This window comes from Anas platyrhynchos, chromosome 2 (assembly GCF_047663525.1).
Source record: "Anas platyrhynchos isolate ZD024472 breed Pekin duck chromosome 2, IASCAAS_PekinDuck_T2T, whole genome shotgun sequence".
NCBI lineage: Eukaryota > Metazoa > Chordata > Aves > Anseriformes > Anatidae > Anas > Anas platyrhynchos.
The window spans coordinates 20890565-20915940 of record NC_092588.1 but is presented as its reverse complement, the minus strand read 5'-3'; the positions used below and the strand labels follow the sequence as shown (position 1 = coordinate 20915940).

Below are 25376 nucleotides of genomic sequence, written 5' to 3'. Positions count from 1 at the left end.
TTGTCTTTTAGGAATAGTGTTAGATTAACTACTGTTTATACTGTTTTTGGGACACAAATCTCTTATCTTTTCAGTTATTATCAAATACTGTTTACCTAAAATGGAGAAATACTGTGTTAACCTAATCATCATTATGCTTCAATTCAGTAAAGCGTTGCGTTTAGTGAACTTTTTGACTAAAGGGAAGGTATGGCAGCCTGGCTTTAGATACAATTAATATGGGGAAGATTGTTACACGCCATGTTCATGCAGTCATAATAATCTGTCCTCCAGGCGAGAGCATCCCTCTCCCTTTGTGAGCTACTTGCATCTGAAAAATCGTAATTATTTTTATATTTGAATTTCAGTGTTAGGAACCATTTCTTCACTTTGTTTCTAGAAGAAACTAACCTGACGAAGGTAATTAATGTGTTTTGGCCCTATTTCCTGTTACTTTTAAACCATGAACAATATGGAAAATGACAGTCTCCTAAAAATGGGAGAGGTATTTCAACAGGATCTCCCCTTGTAGTGCTGCTAGCACGGTGGCTCTGCTGGTGGTCCTTTTACAGTAAGAATACTGATACTCATAAACCATACAAAACCCAGATCCACCATAATAAATTACTACCACCTATTACAATATCTATGGCGGTGATAATTCATCATCAGTCACATTGGTGTAGTCTACATAGATGACGATGAGCTAACACTATAGCAAACACAACCGAGACTTGCCTATACTAACTTTCTTAACATTGCTCAAATTTATTTCCTGTTCGTTAAAAAAGGAAAATCGTCAAGATAGGAATAATCCTGTTGCAGAGGTAAGAAGATAGGGGCTGCTTAATAATTGAAGCTGCTCATGAATGTTGTAAACAATGTGGAATGAACTCACTCTAATCATGATACTGTAATGTCAGGAGGTGTTACATTTCAGAGCCAAGACAGTCTGACCTATTATTTGGCATGTATTTATTTGGGTTGTGAGTGTAATCATCTAATGAAAAAATAATTTTGCCTTTCATAGTAAGGATCACATAAAAGTTCAACACAGTAAATTTGCTTTTTTGGGCATTTTTAAAACTATGGGCATGAAGTTAATGGCTTCTTTTTGTAAGTTAACTGATGATGCAAATAAAGTAACCTGAGTGACTGTGAGAAATATTATCTCTGCTGAAGATGCCCTTTATAAATGTAATAATGTTGTAGTGCGCTTAATAGTCAGCCACTGAATTAGCATTTTTAAGGTACTTTGGTAAACCTTGCATCCCTTAAAAGGAAATGTGTAAAGTAAATAACAGCATGATTTATGAAAACAAGACAAATGTAAAATAAATTGGGAAACTTTTTTTGTGGGTGAATTATTTGAATAGAATGGTATTTTGTGTAATTTTTAATAATGAGGCTGTTCTTTAAGAAATTAAAGTCTAATAATGCATCTGATATTCAGTCCCTTTATTTAAAGTGAAATTTGTGATGACTGCCAAATTAATTCAGTGACAGGAGATGAGATTTAAAAAGGTATATAGATGTGGACAAGGTTGTTTACAACTGATATTTATTTGGTTACCTAACACAAAGTATCAGAAAAAAATCAGAAATAGCCAACATGCAGCACTATTTCTAATAATTTTAGACTGATATGAGGTTTCTGTTACAAAACATTTCATTTGAGCGAATCAGGAAGAAAAATGCAACAACAGTTACAAAAATCTGCATGGTTTTAAAATGTAAAATGTAGAGTGATGGTATAAAAATAGACTGTAAAAGGATTAGTCTTCTGAGAGCCTCAGCCAAGTGTACTTGGTGATCTAAATTTCAGGTGAGAATTGTTGCATAGGGGATAAAAGTCTGTATATGCCTGCACAGATGTGTCAGCTTTGCATGGAAAGTATCTAATTAAGTCTTAATTTTTGCATAAACCTCATAGCATCAGTAGGAGACTGAATGCTGAAAGACCCATTGCTCCTGTGCTGATTGCTACTGAGACCTCCACTACCGCTTATCCAAGGTGCTTATCAGCTGCAATATGTGATGTTACTATGCTATCTGTATAGCTGGAGATTCATATAGTGTCACCCATCAGGTCTCTCAAATGAGAAATCCTGTATCTTTTCCAGTATTCAGTAAAGCTTGAGCTCATGATGCATTTTTACCCCTTGACTAAACAGTTCCAAAAGTGCTCTTCTATCAGCATGGCTGTTTTTCCAAATTTGTAACCTGAACTTCTTTCAGGCAATTGTTATTTCCCATCGGATTAGTTTGAAATTGATCAAAGGAAGTTGAAAGTATGTGGATATGTATGGCATGTACATATGGGTAGCTGCTTACACCTTGCTTCATAACAAACTAATTAAAAAAAAAACAACATTCAAACAACAACCAAAAAAACAACATTTGATCATAATTGTCTGTATATCTGTAATCTCTAATTGAGTTTTCTTTTACTGGGCTGGAATATAAATTAAATGACAGTACAAATGCCCATCTTTAAAGAGCCTGTTGTGTGCTCTGCCACACACACTTCCTGGCAGCCTGCTTTTACTCAAAGTCCAACTACTGGCTCCTGATCTTCCCTGTCAGCTGCGGATTAGTACTTACAGCTTCAGCACTTTACCAGAGCTGCTCCTTTGGGATAGTGGGGAATGCAAACACAGGGACAAAGCCCAAGGAGCTGGAGATAAAGTATTTTTAATTGAGGCAATGCAGTTGTGGAATGAACTTGGAGGGAGAGATTCCTATTACTAGTCAGGCACTGGGAGATTGTCTGTTAAACTGGTATGGTTAATCTTACTTTGAAGGACACCTAAAATTACCTGGGAAGGGCCAGCCTTGTCACATGGTGGGAAAAAGAGTATTTGGAAAACTACCTCTGTACTATATAACAATGTGGATTTACTTTACCTCCTTGGTGCATTAAAAAAGCAGTCCTAGTGATATTTCCAGTATAGGTGGAGAAGGTACAAAAGTTGCTGGCAAAATTAATTAGAAGAATAATGAAGATGTTTTAAGGGAGAAAGAATGAAAAATTTAACTAGAATGGAGTTGGATGTGTTACTACATTCTGCCTCTTTAAACCTTAATTGGGACTTTATAGCTTTTTATATGGTACAAATTGGGAAAATACATTCAAAAATTTGGTTACAGATTAATTTTAACAAATAAAAAGGCAGTCACAAAGATATCACTTCCCAATTCAGTCTTGCAATTAGCTTGAACTGTCTGCTACAGAAAAGGAAGAAACAAGTATCAGTGTTTTTTAAGGAAACCTGGAAGGAACGGACACAACCTTTCTTTTTTCCTTTATGTGCATATTGTCTGGCTTTATCTTGCTGTCATTAAACCCACGTAGAAATATCGTAAGATTAATTGGATCAGCCTTTAGTTGGCCATATGTTAATCTTCTCTGTGTTTACTTTTTCTTGTAGCCTTGTGCAAGACTATTGTACCTAGAATGCTGTTGTTCACTGCTGCCTTGCCAGGAAAGAGCAGCCTCACTGCTGCTAATAAACAAAGTTATTAAACAAAGGACGCAGTTTTATTCAATACTGGGCAGTATATATATACACAAATATATACACAAATATATATATTATATATATATATTTTATATATTTTATATATATATATAAAAAGGACAAAAAAAAAAGGACAGCTAAGGTAATCCTTGTGATCCTTCCAGTTACAGTTAGACTTTCAGTCTATTCAGTCTTATCCTACCCATTTGTTAAAACGGAGTGGTTTTTTTCCCCCCCTCATCTTTGCTTGTCTTTTTTTTTTTTTTTTTTTTTTTTTTGAGTGTCTTAATAAATAAACTAGATTCAATATGACTTTGTCTGTAGTTGCAAGCACATTTATGATCATACGAGACTAATTCATTATGACATAAGAACAGCGCAATGAGCAATATTTGCTGTTTGGTGGAAGAAGTCAAATAAACAGAGAATGTGGAATAGTGCAAACTGGTGGTCTTTGCAAAAAGCCCTAATATAGGATGAGGGGAGAAAATGGATCTGGAGCAGCTTGAAGACCTCCTCCTGTCCATATCTTTTACTTCTAAGAGTGGTCTATACTAAGTTCCCACCAGCATAGATCAAAAAGTAGCATTTTACTGCACAGTTGTGTTTTTAAACTTCTTTCAATTTTCATTCTCTAAAATATTTTTCAATAGAATTTGTTTTGGGTAAAGCTGAAGCTTAGACATATAGTTGAGGTAGTTAGCTCTGAAGTTAAGCCTACTGACAGTAGAAAATAGTTAATGATTGTTCATTTAAGGAAACCAGACAGTTAACACTGTATTTCAGCTTAATAAGACAGTGGAAAATTCATTTTGACAGAAAGTTAAAAGACTGTGGGTTAAGTGAATGTTTGTAGAGATCACTGCTGGCATCTAGTTTCATTTTCACTGGTACAAAAGCTCAAAACTCTGAATTATGAGTGACATTGAAACTGCAGTTGTGTTATCAGCCTCTGTATGATAACTCATTCATTTTAAACAGTATTTGATGGGAGTTTCTTTTATGAAATCGGGGTTGAGTCTTCCACTGCTTAATATTTTTTTTTTTATCTGTTGGACTTACAGTAAAATCGTGATCTTATGAAAAGGAGTTTTATGTGGTCTCCTTTCTCATTTCAGCCATATACTGGCAAAACCAACTTTTTGCGATTAAGGAAAGCTCTCTTTTGCATTTCTGAAGATAGTTTTCTTTTTAAAGTTACTTCTTTATAGCCTCCACATGCCAGTATGAAGGCATAAACTCAAAGTTTTGCTGCCCATTTCCTTATGTAGCACTGAAAATACATGTGAAGTCATTGGTCAGTTGTCCCTAACACATGGGATTACATGTGTAAGAATAATATCCATTCCAATAAGAAGTGGGTGTGATTAGTGGTGGGTTCGCTATCACTGTTGTAAAAGTAGAAAGCTTTAAGTGTTTGATACCATAGAGGGAAGAAGGATGTATCTGTTAACGGGTGGTTGCTGCCACTGTACTGAAAAAATGGTTGAATGAAGGGACTTGGCAGAACTGAAAGTGAACAAACCCTTTTTGAAGTCTGGATTCCGGCCACATCCGTGCTCTGTGCCTGGGAATCGGAAATGAGGCACAGGCTTCAATCAGTGGGAAAAAAAATAATGAGAAAACTTTGAGGGAACCGTAGCCAGGAACTGAGAAGTGGCTGCTGTCTGCCTTCTGCACCCTGGGTACTCAGCTTTGGAAATCTCGGAAACGTTGAAGTGAACTTTTGTAAGGCAGCAGTGGCTTTGCAGCTTCTTGTCAGTATTAAGGATTTTGTGGGGGGGGATAAAATACTGCAAATTCTGTAGGCATTTCTGGGGGACAGAAGAGAACAACTTCTGCATTGTAATAACAGAAGTCAGATGACTGAACTTGCGCTTCTTATTTACCATTGGCAGTAGCTCGTGGTTCATGAGAGGCCCATGGATTCCTGCTCCTTGATTGATAACTGCATTTCTCATTGCCAGAAGGGTGGGGGGGACCAAGGAGAAGCAGAATTAACTGAACTCCTTTCCAGAAAAAAAAACAAATACCTTTTTGACCTTGACAGCTTCTACAAATGGTTGCATTGATACTCAGATGTCCTCTATGCAGCTATCTCGTATATAGCTTTATGGTACACAAGTCTTGACTAGTGATACAAGCTTCATGAACTCAAGCAGATATGAGTGTGATTCAGGGAACTCATTCTCACAGGAAATTAAAATGACCAGAACTTACATTTAGGTTTTCCACCTCAACTTTCCATCAGTATCAAGTCTTTGTATAAACTCCTACCAGCCTCTCATTTTCCTCTAAAACTACAACAGTTGTTAAAGTGCATTCTTGTAGTGTTTGGAAGCATTACGTGTGGAAAAGGAGAGAGATTTTGCATCAGGACAAAGAGATGGCGTGTGATGGTGCTATTTGAGGCCATTGTCCAAATACACGTAGATATAATACCCATTGCTAAGTTTTCCACTTAAACATTTTTTACTGTATCGTTCAATGTAATTATTTGGGTTTACAAACAGAAAAACCCTGCCTTTTTTTTTTTTTTTTTTTTTTTGGCTTAAACCCTTGTATGCTAGATGTTGAGAAATAATTATTAGATTTTATAGAAAGGTTTTTCCTTTAAGGAATTTCTATTTTTTGTTTTGTTTCAAGTATGCATATTCATTTCAAGTGGTTCTGATCAGTAAGTAGAATGCATACTGTGTGTAGTCTGTTTATTTAACAGACTTTTGTCTTCTGTGTTTAATTTTTTCCAACAGCTGTCAAAATGTGTAATACTTTTCTTGAAACAGAAAATGATGTAATAATGAACTATTTTAGCAGAAAAAATGTTCAATACTAGAACAAGGATTTTAGAAAACTTTTCTGTAAAGTAACCTTGAAAAGTTTATACATTGAGGCAAAAGTTACGGTGACCTTTGCATAGATGCTTGTGCCCAAGAGGAAACAAAAGTGAAATTATTTCAGTACATGAGGCTTAGGAATTGGCAAAAGGCTTGTGCTTTTTATGCATCAGTGAGACTGGTAAGAAAATAATCATAAAAACAAAGGCTGTAGATTAAAAGGAAGCCACAAAACTAAATGCAACCTAAAATAAACTTGAAGTTCAGCATAGATAATATGCATTAAATGAAGAACACAATGTTTGGCAAAATTAAACAGCAAGCAAGGTCTCGGGGATTGCATGTGTTATTGATGGACATGGGCCAGACTGCCAGCTACCCGTTGTATAGTGCTGTCAGTGTAAAACGATGAAATGTGCCAGATTTCCAGAACGAAATTCTGTTCTCAACTTCATCTAGCTCTTTCTTAATAGCGAGTCGTGTCCTGCCTCATTCAACACAGAGCAGTCAGCAGTGAGCTCATGGACCTGGAGAAAGCCCCTTGCCCCTGGCCCCTCAGGCAGCAGTGTCCCCATGTCCCTCCCATGGTGTCCCCACGTCCCTCAGGCAGTGTCCCCACGTCCCTCCCGTGGTGTCCCCATGTCCCTCCTGTGGGGCCAGGGGTGCAGTGGGGCCTCTCTGCTCTGCCTCAGGCCAGAGCTCCTGGCAGCCTGCAAGGGACTGCTGCGGTCTGAGGGCAGTGTGTGGACTCAAAACTGAACTCAAGTGATAACAGCCAATAGATTAGAAAGATGAGGCATAAGTCGCGTGAATTAAACCCTCTTTCTCTCTGGAAAAAGGCCAGTGGGGGCTGAGAGCAGGAGACATCCCATTGCTGCACAGAAGAGGCCTACCTCCTGCCTCCTGCCTTGCTTGATGAAGGGTGGGAGCTGCCTCTTAAATCCTATGACTCCTCTGTGGTATAACACAAATAATATTTTTTAGGGGAGTTTTCCCCTAAAGTAGCATGCCAGAAGGAATTGTTGCAGTATGAATTTGGTAGCTGAATATGAATGTGCTCCTAGTCCACTGGAAATGGAAGGTAGAATGTGTGGGATTTCTGTGTGTGCGTATGTGTGTGTCTGAAAATATTGTTCCTAGGTTTTACACCTAAGGTAGTCCTTTATCGTGAGGTGGCATGAGATGGTGGTCACTATACATGTATAATGATATGAATGGCTTAAATAATGGATAGTAAGTTGCTAAGTTGACATATCTTGCTATATGCTTGTGGTTGCACCCGTTGCTTGATAAATGATAAAGCATTTTAGCATAATTAATCTGTGCAATATTGGCAATATCCAGTGTTGCTGGATAAATGAAGATAAGGTATATTAAGATAAGATACTTGCATGTGTCTGGTGGAACTAGGTGAAAGTTCACTTGGAAAAACAAATGAGATTTTTTTTCCCTGCTATTAACCAGTTTATCATCTAGTACCATGGGATTATGAATCACTCACTTCATGTTTCCTACTGTTGTATTTGCAGCTCACAGCTTGGTCACATCCCAAAGCAAATTACTTGTCTTTGTAACAGCTTAACTGTGTTATTAGTGTTGGGCCACCTCCTAGAGTTTAGTTCAGTTGGAGAAGTAGTAGTTCTTGAAGGTTACACCTCTGGAACATCATAAATTACACGTATTTCTCTCTGATTTTTGTTCTGAAGTTGATTGTGGTTTAGTGATTGTGAAGTATTTGTGGGCCTAAATAAAAAGAAAAAAAAAAACAACTGTTAATGATCTCTTTTTTTCTGCAGAAAATTACATCAGCAGTTTGAAATGTATAAGGAGCAAGTGAAGAAGATGGGCGAAGAATCACAGCAGCAGCAGGAGCAGAAGGGTGATGCCCCAACCTGTGGCATCTGCCACAAAACAAAATTTGCTGATGGCTGTGGCCATAACTGTTCATATTGCCAAACTAAATTCTGTGCACGCTGTGGAGGAAGAGTGTCTTTACGGTCAAATAAGGTATGGATTTACACAAGTTTAGTAATAAGCTTCTAACCTCATTGTCTTTTATTCATTGCTTATGCATCCTAATCACATAGCTACTGAAACAAATTTCCTTAAAGGATGAAATGATATCTATTTTAAGGTCTTCTAAGACATCTATCCTCATTTCAAATAATTTCCATTTGCAGATGGATTTGTGACTATGTCCTTTACATTAGCACATGCCGCATTTCTACTGTAAGACTTATGCAAGTACAATTCTTTGAATAGAGGATCGAGTTTGTGTATTGGAGGCCGGGAGATACAGCTAGTGATCCAGTGATGCTAATGTTGAGACACGGTGACTATTCCAAATTAGAGCAAGGGTTTTTTTTTTTTTGTTGTTTGTTTGTTTTAATAATATGCTTGCCCAGAATCCTCTGTACAAGATTATTGTAAAGTGAGTGCCAGAACAGTATATAGAGTATGTTACAGCCTTTTAAAATGTTTATCTATTAAACATATGCACATATATATACACATGTAAGTATATTACATTAAAATATTCTTAGTAAAAATGCAATGCACTAACAGTATGGAGCTTCAGCTAGTATACTGTTTTTTATTATACAACAACAGGTAAAACAGCAAGTTGATTTTTTAAGAAATTTGGTCATAGAATAAAACATTCAGTAGAACAGAGGTAATCAGAAAACTTAAGTTCTGAAAGAACTTAAATTTAGTGTTTTAGATAAAATGTTGGCATCTCACACATCTTTCTTAGTTTCAGACAGATATTTGTAGAATATTCTTGACTACTCAGGACTCCTTATGCTAGCCTTTTGTTGCTACATCTTCTGTAAATCAATACAATCACTTATTAATGTAATCGTTTGTCAGTATCATTTATTTCCATAAATCAGTTTCTTCTTGTAATAGTCATTGCAAATACCATGCAAACTGCAAATATTATCTTAATCGCTTGGAAGGCAGGTGACAACATTATGTATTTTTTGTCCAAGATTGAAAAGGAGGCTTAAATAATGGACTCAAGTTTTGATTGACAGGGTAGAAAAGAACCTGCTACTTGCTGATGATTAAAGTAACTGAGATTATGTGTAAATCTGTCAAACTGCCTTGATAAGACCAAATTTTGTTAAAAGTAATTTTAAAATTTGTATAGAACCTTTTGTCTTGAGTGAGCTCACATTATTATTGCTTTTTATAACTAAATTGTGTTACCATTAATCAGAGATATAATAATTCCTGTACTGATATCATCTGACTATAAAATACCATTGTGAGGCACTTTCTTGGATTCATTACGTCTACATTAGTAGAGTCATACAGTAGTTAGAGTCAAAGAATAAAAGCATTAGGAGGATGGCTTCTTCTAATGAGATGTTCTGAGACATCATTTAGAATCAGAGAATGGTTTGAGTTGGAAGGAATCTTCCTCAGGATGAATCTGAACTTGGCAGAAATTTCTCTACTGTCTCTTGACAGGTTTCCAGTGGATTCTTCCAATACCCTCTTAGGTCCACTGCTTAGAAAGTTTTTCTTTGTCTAATCTAAATCTGTCTTTCTGCAAGCCCACTTCTGCTTTCAGTATTATGAGTCTGGTCAGCAACTCTTCTCTGTTGACATTTTTATACTACTATGGATAATTTAGTGTGGTAAATAAACTTTTCTGACTCTCATTCCTTTCTGTTCTTGATCACTTATGAATATGCTGGACAGAGCATCTCTAGAGAGATTCTCTGGGAGGCTTCACTGGTGATACCTCTCCCATAAAAAGCCCTGACCATTTATTCATGTTCTTTTCTTTTTGTCTTAAACTAATAAAATTTTCTTATGGAATAATTAATTCCTATTTCACGGCCACTGATATTCTTTAAAATCCCAGAGGCCAAACTCAGCTATATCAGCAGGTATCACTTACTCAGTGACTCCTTGAAGGAATTAAATGTAACAGACATGACTTCCCCTTACTAAAGTTTATACTTTTATCTTAACATAGCTAAAACATTAAACTTACAGAGCTGATTCATATGCTTGCATTAAAATTAAGTCCATTTTGTACAAAAAGGATTATTATGTGGAAGTTCCTTCTAGATCAAACAGATAAAATTGATAATGATGGTACTGCTGCTTCTCTGCTCCAGCTTATGTCCTTAGGGATAGGAGCATTCAACCAGAATGGGGAGTTTAAATTCTGTGTGAATAAGGGAGCTTAAACTGGCATCTCTTATGATTATGAAAAATTTCAGATTGATTACAATTGTGTTTCTCAAATAATAAATCTTATAACAACAATTTGTAGTGCTATAGGTACCACTGATACACAAGATAACACTGCTATTCGTTCTTAATCATACACTGATTTATACAGGAAAATACAGAGAGTGAGGCAGTAGACAGCAGAACGAGACTTAAGCAGCTGAGAAATTTATATGTTAAAATGTTTGACATCTACTGCCTTCAGACAGATAAAACTTGTGTGCAGTAAATATAATTTTCAACAGCTCAGAATACCACTTCAGTAAATCAACCTTTCATTCCTAGAGGAAGAAAACAATACTTGTGTGAAAACTTAATTTGAAGTATGGTGAATATCTGCTTTAAGGATGTTCAGCAGTCTGCTATCAGTTACACCCACTGAAACATTCTTCTCTCTTTGTCTTTGAACATCAAAAATTAGAGATTTTCAGTTGCTTTATAGGGTCTAACATCTGTGTTTGAACTACACAGGATATACATGTATATAGGAAATTTCCCTCAGTTCCCTCTGGTTCTGTCAAAAAATTGCATTTTGATTATTTCTCTGGGGTTATGTTTGATTTTTAGAGAACCATCAAGTTCTTTTCCCTTCTTTGTTGAGTGCATTTCCAACTGCAGGACGTACAGTGTGGACCATCCATATGCAGCCACAAAGTGTAATCCATTTCACTCTGTTGACAATTGACAGGCACCAAAGAATTAGTCTGTCACAGGCAGGATTTCCAGGTCACTAGGATTTGGAATAAACACAGTGATTTGCAGTTGCATACAAATAAGTTGATCCTTAAGAGACACTGTTCGATTCTGTGTTTCTCTGGAAAAGACATGTGACATTACTGACTTGATGGAAAGGATTTCTTCAAACCATTTTTTTTTCCTGTTCTTTAGTTTAGGCCATGTAACACCCGTAGAATCTGATAACGTAAAACTGTAGTCTTCTTTCTGAAGAATCTCTGTGCCATTATCTCAGGAAGAAAGAAAATGAAGTTGCTGAATTATTCCAAAGACAGTCTCCTATTTAAAAGTTTAAAATTCACAACTGGAGACTGTAAAAGTTATCCTTCTAACTGGGATGAATTTCACATCTCAGTCCCTCTGTGTGTAGAATAGAGTTCATATTATCAGATACATTAAAGACCTCCAGCATACCTGAACTCTGGTCATGGTTATCGGAAAACTGCAATACCACAGTGACCATCCGTGACTGTTAAAACATGAATTTGAGGTGAGCAGCTTTGCAAAGTTATACCCCAACCTAGCAGGACTACAGTTCAGCCATGTACCTCATGGTCCTTAGCACAACTCCCTCCCCGTCCCTCACCCCCAGCAGTGTTTGGCTGCCTGTGCTCGAGGGCAGCTCTGATGGGACACAGCTGTAGCCTGGGGTCAGCCCAGGTAACGTGGTGGGAGAAGGAGCCCTGTGGGGGCTTCCACCCCCTGCTTGGGGCTGCTTTTTGGCTCAGGCACTCGGCCTTGGTCATTCCCTTGGTGCCATGGCTGGGCTGTGCCCCTGCTGACCTGCATCTGTAGGCTGGGCCTCCTGGCCGGCCTTGGTTCTGCCTCATCACCACGGCCCTGTTGGGATTGCCCTGTTCCCCTCGTGTGGGGACTGTGGGACACAGCTCTGTTGGTGGGGGCATGGCCTGGCTGAAATCACCCTTTGTGCCCTGCTCCTGGCCCTGGCTAGGCCGCTGGCCCTGGCTGTGACGGGGCAGTATAGAAGCAGCTGTCCTAGCGAAATGTAGTTCTTCTCATTGCTGCATTTGGTACTGAGATGAAAGGCTTGCACAGCAATCATTTTGAACCAGGAGATATTGCTCCTTTCCAGCCTGTAAGCTTCTCATGCGAACTTATGCATAGCAATACTGATACCCAGCTGCAGCATTTCTGTACTGACACCTCAGGTACTCTTGATTCTTCAGAAAAAAAATATATCTGTGATTCTAATAGAAGCTTTGTGGATATTATCATTTCTTTCAAGTGATAACTGCAGAAACTATTTTTGTTACTCGCTTTATTATTTTAGGCTATTTTCACTTGGTGGCTGTTTTGAATCTCATTATAGAGCAGATGATAGCTTCAATTTCAACAGAGGCTAGGCATATTTGAACTCTTCAGTCTGTTTCAAAGCTTTCAAAAACCTTAGAGATTATTATGATCCTGACACAATGAAGAACTGATAATATTAGGCAAACTGATACTTTTGCACTTAAGGTGAAAACATACTTTCTTGAACAGTGGCTTTGGCTTACCCAGTCAAATACCAGATTCACCTTCTAACATTTTTTAAAGGATAAGGTGTAGATATTGACTTTAATGCTACATTTCTTCTGAATATGGAATGAAATTCTAGTAATTTTACTCACATTTCTTTGTCTGAATATTCATGGAGGTAAAAGCCTTTTCCCACAAAACTGATGTTAAAATGTACTTGCATTTTCACATGGAACCAAATAAATATTGCCACAATCTGACCAATTTGTTGCTTTTTAAGCATTTGTTCTTTGAGAACTGGATGGGATAATTTCTTAAATATCTTTGCTATTGAAACGACTGACTGGACTGTCTCTCATATGGTCAGACACGTCACTCCTTATGTTGTACTGGTGTGAACTCAAATGCTGTGCATCAATGCTGGGGGAAGCAGCTGAGACGCTGGAGGTAGTCCTAGGTGTCTAATGAGGGGTAACTGCTTGTCTTGAATTTCACATGTCTTTAAATTTCATTGCCTGTTTCTGAAAAGAGACACTTCATCCTCCAAGTTGCTCCATATAGGTAGATTCTGTCTGAATCAAGTCTTGTTGATCTGTTGGGATTCACACGTTACAGTGTGAATGACAGGATTTAGAGTCAGAACTGCCTCCAAAGCCACCAATTTCTGGAATTGCTGCTTTGCATTGGAGAATTTACACTGACATGTTGAAGCGTTGAAAACTCTCCTTACGCTGTTAATTTCTGAGAAATATCTTACATCTCCTATGAGTACATAGTTTATAAATGAGTAAATGTGTATTATTTTAATCATTACTGAAGCAGTGCTTGTACTTCGGAATATCTTTTAAGCTGAGAAGAGACTTCTTTACTGATACAAGAAAATGACTTATCTGCTGCAATTTTCACAAATATTGACTGAGTTTGTAGGAAATATGAGTTGTTCTGTTCTCTTTGCTTACATTCTTAGGATGTAGTTAGCATTTACTTTAGCTTTTCTGAGATTAATAATAAATTTATTAAATTTTTTAAAGTAAAGTCAAGCTATTGGAAACTGTTGAACACAAATTCAGATTTTGCAAAATGAAAGTGAACAGAAAAGTGTTACCAGACCAATAGTTATGAGACAATAGTTTCTAATGTTAGAATCTAGTGATGAAAGAGTAGTTATTAGAAAAACTGTCTCAAAGTTCTTAAGCTGTCTTCTCTTCAATACATATCAGTGTTACGGTGAGAGCTTGTTTCTGTCTTTTAGATTTGAAATGAGTTTTCTCTATTACTGGCTTATATATTGTCATCTTTACTTTTCTTCTTATATTAACTTGTTTCTTATGCATGATGGTTTTATTCTTAAATGTTCTAAAGATCCTTGTATTTTAGGTGAAAACTACTGAGTGGAAAATGTAGATTAGAACATAATTCACAGTATGAAAAGGGGTAGATCATCCATGTGTTTGCAGAAGACTATTAGAATATTTAATAGTTAAAATTTTATATATATAATTATCACTTACAATTTGGATAGACTGGAACACCATGTTAGAGTAGCATAAAAATAGTCAGGACATTGAATAAATTATGCTAGTCATTATTTTTGGAAAAGAGATAAAAGTGGGAAAGATTCATATTGATGGCTAAGCAGAATGTTTAAATATATGCAGGTGTATAGTGTGTAGTTGAAAGCTATTTAAAAAGGCTAATATAGCTAGATTTCCTTAATGAGTGAGGACAGACTATTGATGAATAATCATTGGGTTGGAAAGGACCTCTGAAGGTGTCTCACCCAACCTCTTGCTCAAAGAATTTTGAATTACATTAGTTTTCTGAGGACCTTGCCCAGTGAGCTTGAGTCTTCAAGGATGGAGATTCAGCAGCGAACATGAGCAAACTGTTCCAGTGCTTCACCACTCTCTTGCTTAAAAACTAAACAAAAATTTCCTACATCTAGTCTGAATTTCCCAAGTTCTATCTTGTATTTATTGCCTTTTGTCTCATGCTTCACTGTGTATCATTGAGGAGAACGCTACACATAACACCACATCATTAAATGATCAAATTATGGGTACTGCATAGTGAAGATTATATGGGATTAATACTCAAAATTTTACTATTTCTAAGCAGTTTCTTGAAATATCACAGGCATTGTTTATAGTCTTTTAAAATTTTAGAAATACTGGTGCACTGGAGAATATGAAAAACTGAAGCTAAATAACAAGATTTTAAAAGTTAAGACAGTAAATACTGTGCTAGAAACAGACAATTCAGCTTCAAAGAGTAGTCAGCCTAGGTAGGTAGAACAGTAAGTTAAGTTCTATGATAAAAATCATAGCATTTTTTTTCATGCATTTAAAACGTTACCTTTGTCAATATTTGCTATTTTACCTGCTGCATTACTTGCAGGAATTAATTAAATTTTGTCAAGCTCTCTTGTTTAAAATCAAACACAGTTTTTAACTGTTGTCTGTATCCTTAAACTGGGGAGTGGGGCTAGTCTGACCCAATTGCTCTTCTGTGCCCCTACTTACTGCTTCCTGCAGTTGAGAGACATTCACCAAGAAAAGAACCTAACCAGGCAGGCATTTATAATTTCAAAACGTTTAGCTTCTGTGCTAAAAACACCTGGTAATGCTCCTCTCGTGTAGTAGAGTGTATTTCTCCAGAGGTGAGAATGAGAGATTGAGGCATTAGGTGTTTTCACTCCAAACATCTATGAACAACTCCTGCCACTCTTACTGTGGTGGGACAGGCAGCCCTGCTAGGAAAGCAGTGGTGCTTTCCTATGCTGTGCAGATAAACGACTGCACACTGAATGGTAATGCTTACAAGTTCTTTGGTTTTAGATAGCTTTCAATGCTATCTCCTATTTCTTTAACTGAGAATACTCTAAAAACTCTAGCATCTTTGAAAATGTTTTAGGTTTTACCACTGCACATAGGATCACAGAGTAAGCTGAGGGTGGTAGGACCTGGGGAGGTTATCTAGTCCAATCTCCTGCTTCAAGCAGGATTAACTTCACAGTTAGACCAGGTTTTTCAGGACCTCATCCAACTGAGTTGTAAGGATGGAGTTTCATTCCATAGCCTCTTTGGGCAACCTCTTGCAGTACTTATCAACTCTTGAGATTTTTTTCTTTCTTTGTTTACATCCGGCCCAACCCATTGTCCTTCAGCTGTGCTTCTTCAAGAAAATTCTGGCTTTGTCTTCTCTATAGCTTATCTTTAAGTAGTTGAAGATTGCGAACAGTTCCCCTCTTCCCTTACCCATCCACATCCCAGCCTTTAAGCTAAATAATCCTGTGTCCCTCAGGTTCTCCTTGTGTGCTCTGCCCCTTGACTGTCTTAGTTGGCTCTGCTGTATTCTGTCCTGTCTATTTGCGTCTCTAGCATTGGGGGGAACCTAAAACTTCTGTAAGAGCACAGGAGCACAAAGTTACATGTCATAAGGATATCTGAATAATAAAGCTATAAAATGAGTTGTCACCCTTTTATGTGAGCAGTTGTATTTCCAACACAGCGAAGTGCTCATTTGCATGCCTAGATTTAGTCTATGTATTGGCATGTGACATTGAAGTACCAGAAAATATCGCTCATTTTATGCATTTTTCATCATCATTCACAAAAATGGGAAATAGTTTTGTCTGAAACCATTTTGAATATTTTTGTTTTCTGAAGTATTAATCCATTTACATTTTGAGCTAGAAAGACAGTTCCTTCAAGGAAAATAATACTGGGAATATTTGTATTCAATATTTATGAATATGAAAAAGAGTATATAAGTAATATAGATCTGACATGACATGCAATAAATGCTCGAGAAACTCTGTCTCCTTGTGCTTTAAAACCCTAGTATTTTAAAGAGCTATTGAATGATGAACATGCAGTTATGCCATAATGTATCCCCTATTTCTGACTAGAATAAACAAAAATCCTTCATTTCACTGGACTCAGTGCAAGTGCAAAAGGTTGATGCATGCTTATCATTTGCAATGCTGGGGTCCAAGGCATGTGGAGCTAAATTCTGCATCCTTTTTATGACATGCCTCATTTGTTTTATTAAGGTAATTCAAAATAATTTGGAGTCATGTCTTAGAAAATTCCACCAAGAAAATAATTTTAATTTGTACAAATATTTTCTTGTATACATAAAATTTCTCAATTTCACCCAGAAAAATAAGAAAATTATTAAAATGAAATATTTTTCACTGGATCCTCTTCACCACTATGGGAAATAAGAATGACATATAATAATTCCTTTGAAATTTGTTCATTTATTTTACTAACAAATACTACTGCTTGCTTTCAGAATGAAAGTGACTCTTTCCTTCTTTGTCTTTTTTTTTTTTTTTTTTCTGTCTTTTCTTTCTTGCTTTCGTGGATATGAACTCCAGGAGGACAAAGTGGTTAGAGCCTTTTTTCTGTCTTAAGTCCTTTTCTTTTATGCGTAGACTTGTTTCCTGGCCTACATTTGCTTTTATTTACACATGTGTAATTCCTGCTAAAGGCAAGGGGAGTTACTATCACTGAAATGAAAGCAATGTTTGGCATGAAAGTCTTACCTGTTTTTCAGATAACTTACTAATAATTTGTGAGTTGTTGTGGACATTTGCATGATATTCCTCTCTGCAGCTTCTGTGAGCATGCCCCTTCTTTTCCTTTAGTTTTGCAATATGATATGTGCACAGTTGGAAAAAAAAATTGTCTGGGAGGTTTTCTCTTACTAAAATACAAATTAATTTTACCACAGTGGCATAAACCTTTAAAAATAACTTTTTCCCTATGTAGTAGCAGTGTTGTTGATATTTTCAGTCTCAAATGCTGTTGATGTTTTCAATGTTTTGCCTTTGTTTAGTAACTTTTTGTAACATGGTAGTTAAGTCTTGATTTTTAATGACAGTACAGTTGGATGTCAATAATAACTAAGAAAACATATCTGTTCTTACCGTCTAGGAATAAGCCAGCAATGTCATAGAGCAATCCATTAACATATGTTATTTTTTAAATTAAATGGCACACGGGCATTCAGAAAATGTGGTGCACATATTGTATTGAGCATAATGTTGAATTAACGCTAGAAGTTATGCATGTCACTGACACTGTGTTTATTTTGCTGATATTACACCAGAAGCAAATATTTTAATCTGATTTTATTTTAGATGCACTTAGTAAAGGTAGTATAAAGATGAATTTGAGAATAAGCCTGAATATATTTCAATATTTTACCAGACTATATGCAATTATTAAAAAAGAGAATGGAATCAAGAAAACTACCTGAGCTAATGTAAATCTGCTCTTCTGTGAAAATCACTAATGTATTCCAAAGGGAACTGCAGTTGTACAGCAACTTGCCCTGTAGTGCTCGGCAAGTGAGTTCTAATATTTGACGGACTAAAGAGATACTTTGGCATCCGTATGCAACATGGCACAGTCTTTCATTGCAAAAAATGGGATTTTTTTATTGGTAGCAGTGTCAGGGCTCACATTTAGTTCACATGTATGGCTCAGAAATATGTTGCTTAGTATAAAAGTTGTAAGTCATTTGCTGTTACCATTTAGGCTATGTTTTTACTAGGGGGCAAGCGATCTTTATGGTGGGACACATACTGGTCCCTTAGTCTGTTAGAGGACTACATAGATTTTTTTTTTGGTCTGCATCTTCAGAATTTTTTTTTCTCAATTAAAATGTTGTGAATTCACAGAAGCCATGAAGTAACACCAGGTACTAGTTGATAATAGGATTATTATTTTTATTATTTTTATAATAATAGGATTTTTTTTAAATTTTGTGTGATACAGCATTTAGTAGTATGTTAATCCACACAAAGAGTCCTTGATATTATCAGTTACCTGTTTTTGTTGTTAGCAGTTTTCCACTGTTAACATATTAGGGAAGGTGTGAATTCCAGTATTTCTTAGGAAGCCTGTTCTGTATTGAGTAGCCATAGAGTGGCAAATTCAATCTACTTATGGATAAAGCTATAAATATTTGGTGATTGTTGGTAGGATGTTGACTGTATGATTCAACAATATGGATTTGGAAAATCAGGTTTATCCAAAGCCTGTGAGGCGTTAAAGAACAGAAAGTATTTTAATATTTCAGTTCATTGTCTTGAGAAATAAAGATTAAGATTATAGAGAAAAACTGGGGCTGTGCATGGTAATGAATGAAGGGAACAATCATACACCAGGCTGCTGGTGCTGTTTATTATGGGGAATGGAGTTGGACATGAATTCTCAGTCTGTTTTAATATTGCAATTGTACTGTTAACTATCCATAGAAAAGAACTTACATTTCATACTGCTATCACATTGGAGTGTAAAGCTGTACCTGTTTCCAAGTCAAATCACTTCTCCCAGCCATTCATTAGTCTGGTATCACCGTATATCAAGTACTTTTGCAAAATGAAGGCTCAAATGTGACAGAAAGGAGTCATTTATGTTAAGTTATAAAAGAGAAAGATCATCTCTGAGGAGGAAATAGTTGACTACTTTTAAAGGAAAAGTAATGTTCAGTGATTTTTTTCCACCTTCTGTATTTATATTTTCTTTAAATAACAAAGGTACATTTTAAAGGATTTTGTGCATTAGTTATTATTCAATCAAATGTGACCATGAAGTAGAGCATTGCTCTTTGAGAAACAAGGATCAATTAAGGCTGACTGAAGTGAAGTGTATTTCAGAAAATAAAGGTGCACAGGATCTCCTTCCTCCTACTTAGGTTTTCATAATTATATTCCTAACCAAATAAATTTATTAAGATGAGCAACATCATTAGCTGTAGCAGTGAAAACATACAGCTATATCATTGAAAACCATTAAATTAGATGATTAAAAACATAAGGAACTAAGGAGTGCTATACAGGTTGTGTAAAAACATATCTTCACTGCATATACTACTAAATGAATTAGTGGTGAATATTTTAATTTTTACTGAAGTTTAGCTTGTTTTTAAACAAAACTATATTTTTATACCTTTTCTTGGAGGCAGTAACTTTAAAGTCGGTGATAGTTTGAGGACACAAGTAAACCTTAAAGGAAGTTTTTGGAAACAGCTGGCAGGAGAAAACATGGATCCTTCTGCTTTAGCTTCCTTCACTTGCTGGTTATGGTTCTGGCTTTTCAAAACTTCTAAAATCCCTATGGAATGTTTAGTTGTGAATGTTTGAGGTTTAGATACATTAATTTATGCTTTTCAAGTGCTTGTTTTCTTATTCTTTGTTTAATAACTGTCTCAGGCACAGAGATTTAGAAAAACAAAAACAACAAAAAACCCAACAGCTTTATGGTTTGAGTTAGCTCCAACTTAATTCAATTTGGAACTCTAATTTGCAACAAATATTGTTAAGGTCAATGCTGCCCTGTCTGAAAGAGAGTGAAAATCTCATTCTGGATTAGACAATGTCTGTAGCTGGTAATGAAATCTGTTTTTTCTCTCGTCCCAGGAAGTTAGGAGGCAGTCACTGATTGTCATAAAGCTGGAGTCAGCTGCGGCAAAAAGATGGTGTGTATGGGAGTGTATGACATGGAAGAGACACTTTTTGAAATCTGAAGGTGAAAAGGGTCTTTCAAAAGACAAAATCCTTAATGTTCCTCCTAGTGACATGTTTCTCCCTATTTTTCATTCAACCCCTTCATAACAGTGCTATGGGGAATAGTCTCCTGAGTAAGCAGTGGTGATACTGGAACCTGATCTGGAGTCCACCAGACAGATCAAGTGGAAAGACCGAACTGCTAGGTGCTAATCTCACATATACTATCACACACCTGTAACTCAAACTGGAAGAATCGATTCTCTTTTCATAGCTGTATTTCTGCATTATAAATTGGATACTTGTGACATGAAGTAGGTAGTTCAGTGGCCTGGCATGGGGACAGTCTGGTCCTTTCTCTGCTCTTTCATCTCTTTTAGCAGGAAGTTGTTTTTAGGGAATCTGTGAACTGCTACAGGTAAATGAAAGCCTTCAGCAGAACAGCTTATAATTCTGTAAAGGACAAACCTGAGGTGCAAAGTTAGGGAATTTCATTCTTGTTCTGCTTTTATCTGCTGTGTGAAGTGGCTAAAACTTTTAACACCGTCCTTGAAGTGGGTCTTCTACCTTTGTAATTGTATGTATTTGGAAATACTTAAAGGCACAAACAAATAGCTTGTCTTTAAAAATCAAATCTTCAACCTTCACCAGTCTTAAGAACCTGGAGAATCTTTTTGATGAAATTGTCTCAAAGTCTCCTTTAGGCAAATTCAGATTCAAACATATTTACTGAACAGATTCCCAGGTTAATTCCCCTAATAACTGGACCGACTCTGGAGTTTTATTTTAACTTTAATTATTAAATCAAGATTTAATCATTTTTGTGATTCTAGACGGACTGAGTTCAGACAAATGCAGTCACTTAGGCAATATAGCCTCATAAAACAATTCTATGTAAAATTACATTAGAAAAGATCAAAAGCAATTAACATTGGGCCTTGCTGTCCCTATGTGTGTTACTGCAGATCAAAATTTACGATTCCCCAGTTTTCCTTTGGCGTATTCTAGAGTAATGAATTTTATTATTCCAGTCAGGAGAGACCAAAGTGGTGGCGAGAACGCTCACATCGTTTTGTGGAAATTTCATTTGAACTGTTAAACAAGAGAGAGTGTGTTTCTCCTTTTACCACTGTCCCCCTGAAGAGATCCTGGGCCCGACCAAGGATCCTGTTGTTCCTACCCCAGCTGTGTTGCAGGCCTGCACCTCCACGGTGCCCTGAGGCAGCCTGGAGTTGCCCAGATGGGACAAATATTTGTAATAATCTTTGGGAATAACCCCCATCATGGGTTATTTCTCACACTGTTGCCTTCTTGCTTTTAGAAAATACCTGTTTGGGTAAACTCTTACCTACTGCTGACACTTGACTCTGACCTCTGTGTCTTATCAGGAAACATGCTCCGAGTGTCATCAAGCTTTTTAAGGTCTGTCAGTGCTCTAAGGGATATGCTGTTAAACAAATGTATTGATTTCTTGATGACTGAAATTTGGGAAAAACAACTTTTTTTACACGGCAACTTGCAAAAACAACAGGGTATTTCATAGACTTAAAACACTTCTGACAAGAAGTCTCCTGTGCCAGCTATTATTTAGGATCATTTTGCTGAGACATTTCTCAGCTGCAGGAAGCTTAATGATTTTCCTCAACTCTTGAGTGTTGTCTTTCAGATTGGGATCTCTAAAAGTAATTCAGAGGGTTGGCAACTTAGACCTTCCTGTCTTTGTTCACTTGTCCCGGTGTGTTCTCTGATCCTATTTCTCATGTATCCATTTGTCTGAGCTACTCTCCTTTATCTCTACTGAGTTCAGAGCTCACTCCTGTTTCCCTCATCACTAAGGGGCCTACCTGCAGTAACAGAAGGTGCTTCTAACAAATATGACAGTGAAAACTCACAGTTTTTCTATCTTCTGTTTCTTGGAGTTGGATTGCAAAACATAAGTAAATGTAAATACCTTCAAACTTTCTCTGTAGATAACTTTAAATACTAAGATTTTCAGTATTTTCAAGGCTGTCACAATGTTACATATAAGAAAAAATAGTCAATGTCTTATTAAGGTTGTAATATTAAACTTTACTGAAATCCTGGTGAGAAGCACACGTAGTAAATAAATCATATTGATGGCTAAGTTGGCACACAAGTGTTATTCCTAAATCAGATCTCTTTCTACGTGTTGTTAACTTTGACGACCTTATTGTCATACTAAGATACACTCTGTCAGTCGAGGAACAGGGAGATTACACTATGTTGTATCTAAACTTCATATTAACTTCTGGGAGCTGCTAGAGAAGTTGGGGGACAGTAGGATGGAATGAAGCTTCTTCTTTCTTTCTTTTTTTTTCTTTCTCCACTGCAAAGCCAAAGGCTTATGGACAGATCAAAGATACCATGGTGTTCAAGGAAAGGGGGATGTGGCCCTAGAAATTGCCATTTTCCTTTTCTAGTTTTTCTTGTACTTGAAAGTTAATAGGAAAAATGATAATAAACTTCTTGATACAATCTAGCTTCAGAATAGTCTTAATTAGTGCAATCTAAAGTCTACAGAGTTTTTTAATATAACTCTGTATTAAAATTATTTGATTTTGTTAGCAAACTCCATGCTTGGAGAGCACATTCAGATATGTTTCTTGCTTAAGGATGAACCAGAACAGTAACTAGAGGAGTAAATAGGTGTGAAAATCCTTTTACATCCACATATGTACTTCGGTATCAGATGAGAAAGGGTTTATGTACCTAACGGCTTATATAATTTTTCCACCTACAATAATCAATGTTAAAAGATGCTGGTTCCTCCTATAAACCTTGTCCTGCATGTGTATACTCTGGTGGTGTAATTTTGTAGTACAGAAATTAGAAATAGTTGACTTGTTTCAGACGGTTTTAATTTTGACTGTCATTTTGCTGTTTGTCTTATCCTGATGGCATTAGAAATTTGTTTTCTAATTTCAGATTGTGAACCATTTACCACTTCATAGCTTTTTCAAGCTATCTTAAAATAAATTTGTCTTAAAATATATATGAAAATAGTATAACGATAGTGTTAGATATAAATATATTTTCACTGTCATTTTCTTTGTTGAAATGAATTTGAAATTCCAGAACAGGAAGATGAAACAGTTCTTGAGCAGTAAGTTATATTTGCCAACTGTTGCAATATTCAGAAACCATATCATGTGCTATTAAGTTCCAGGTGTAGACCTTTATCAAAGGTAGCTCAACAAATTCCTTGTTTCAGTCCCAGGTGTGTAACAGCACACCTAGGACTCTATGGACACAGTTAGACACAGCACAGCAGGGGATGTTATAAATGTTTAATTATCTAGATTCAGCTTCAGTGGCTATATATATAAATAATGAAGACATTGCCAGTAAAAGAGTAGAGCAGCAAACCTCCCAAGGTGCTTTTTTTTTTTTTTTTTTTTTTTTTTCTCCCTGAACTCTTTACTTAGAACTTCATCTAGTGTCTTCAAGGAACAATTTTTTTATAGGTTGAGGAATTAAATGAAAAAGTCCTTGCACCGGGGTTAATATTGCCTGTTTGCTGTTTAGGTGTGCTCTGAGAAAATAGGAATTTATATAACAGACATCTTTTGATGCATCAAATATTGGATGCTGTTACTTATCATAGTTTGCATGACTTTATGTAGACAATTTCAGCAGAGCTTGGACTTACCTTGGACAGTGTGTTCATCGAGACAGTTTAAATAAATGTGAAAAATATTGTGTTTAAATTAGATGTCTTCTATGAAGTATAAATAGGAGGCATTTGAAAATTAGAAATCCCTTGGTTTGACTTACTGTAAAGATGCCTTCATTCAGCATCAAGGAGATCTGCGGAGAAATCTGGATTTCAGGTAGCTAATTCAATTTCAGTCAATTGATGTGTGCTAATGTCTGTAGTGAATTGAGAATTAGTTCAATGTAGTTCAAAAGTCCTTTATATCATTTTAGATCTGCAAGAAGAAAAAAACCCAATGCTTTGTAAACCAAACACGTATACAACATTAACAGGAGTCCTGTTTGTTGTTGGGGATAATGTGCTTTCACAAAGTAGATTCCTAGAGTATTTTATACTGATAGAATCATAAATGTGTCTTAATTAATACAAGTTAGAATATTAGCCATCTAGTTTACTATGTATATGAACACACCTCCCATTTAGCTTTAACTGTCTAAACTTCTTGGGCATTGTTAATAATGTTCATTTAACCTGTTCATCTTTCAGTTTCACTGTAATTGCTACATAACTTCAGAGTCATGACCTGGTTAATTAAGGTGTACTTGCTCTCAGATTCTTGGTCATGTGGTTAAGAAAGATGATATTTATTGTTGTTGACAATTTGGATTTCTTACAGTTCTAGGTAGGGAATGTGTGGTGTCTTTCTGAGAGAGTAGAATAGTTTTGCCTCTACATTGGAAGACAGAGTTCAAATGCTTTTTTTTCCCCTTGATATGTACAATTGTCTAGTTGTCTGTTTGCTTTCAGAGTTTTTAAACATTTTTTAAACTCCAATACCATGATGATTACATATGTTTGAAGAAATCATTTTTGCTCTTATATGGGAAAGGAAATTTGTCTCTCTTAGTATCTCCTTTAATCTACTTTAAATTCTCTTTTAGTTCTATCTGATCCTGGTTTTGTTTTCCTTTTGTTATGGGTATCTCTGAGGAAGAAGAAAGCTCTCTCTGTAGTGGATACCTGGCATCAGTCATTTGGGAAGAGCAGAGTTGTTTGCATTGTTATAACATACTTGTTTTATAGCAAAAAGTGAAAATCATCTAGCAGGTTATCCTATATACATGTAGCTGGACACCAATCTCAAGTCCTCATAAAAATGTCTAAAACTTTTTTTTTTTTTAAATCCATACCAAAGTGTTTTATTATGCAACATACTATGAAGAGGTGGTTATTTATTTATTCATTTTGTGGTAAACTAACTTTTGGAACTGTTTCAAGATTCATGTGATCATTTTTGTTTTATAGATTCTTAATTTATTTATATATTTATTTATATTTATATTATTTATAGATTTTTCGTAACAAAATAGTTTTCA

The 25376-nt window shown here is 36.1% G+C and overlaps 1 protein-coding gene across 18 annotated transcripts in view; it reads left to right on the top strand.

Moving 5' to 3' along the window:
- Window positions 1–25376, top strand: part of RIMS2 (regulating synaptic membrane exocytosis 2) — a 450137-nt gene that overhangs the window by 73257 nt on the left and 351504 nt on the right. For all 18 annotated transcript variants that reach the window (XM_072034389.1, XM_072034391.1, XM_072034396.1 and 15 more), the window contains one exon: window positions 8134–8344. In XM_072034389.1, the coding sequence (XP_071890490.1) occupies window positions 8134–8344 (211 nt within the window). The remainder of the gene's footprint in view (window positions 1–8133; window positions 8345–25376) is intronic.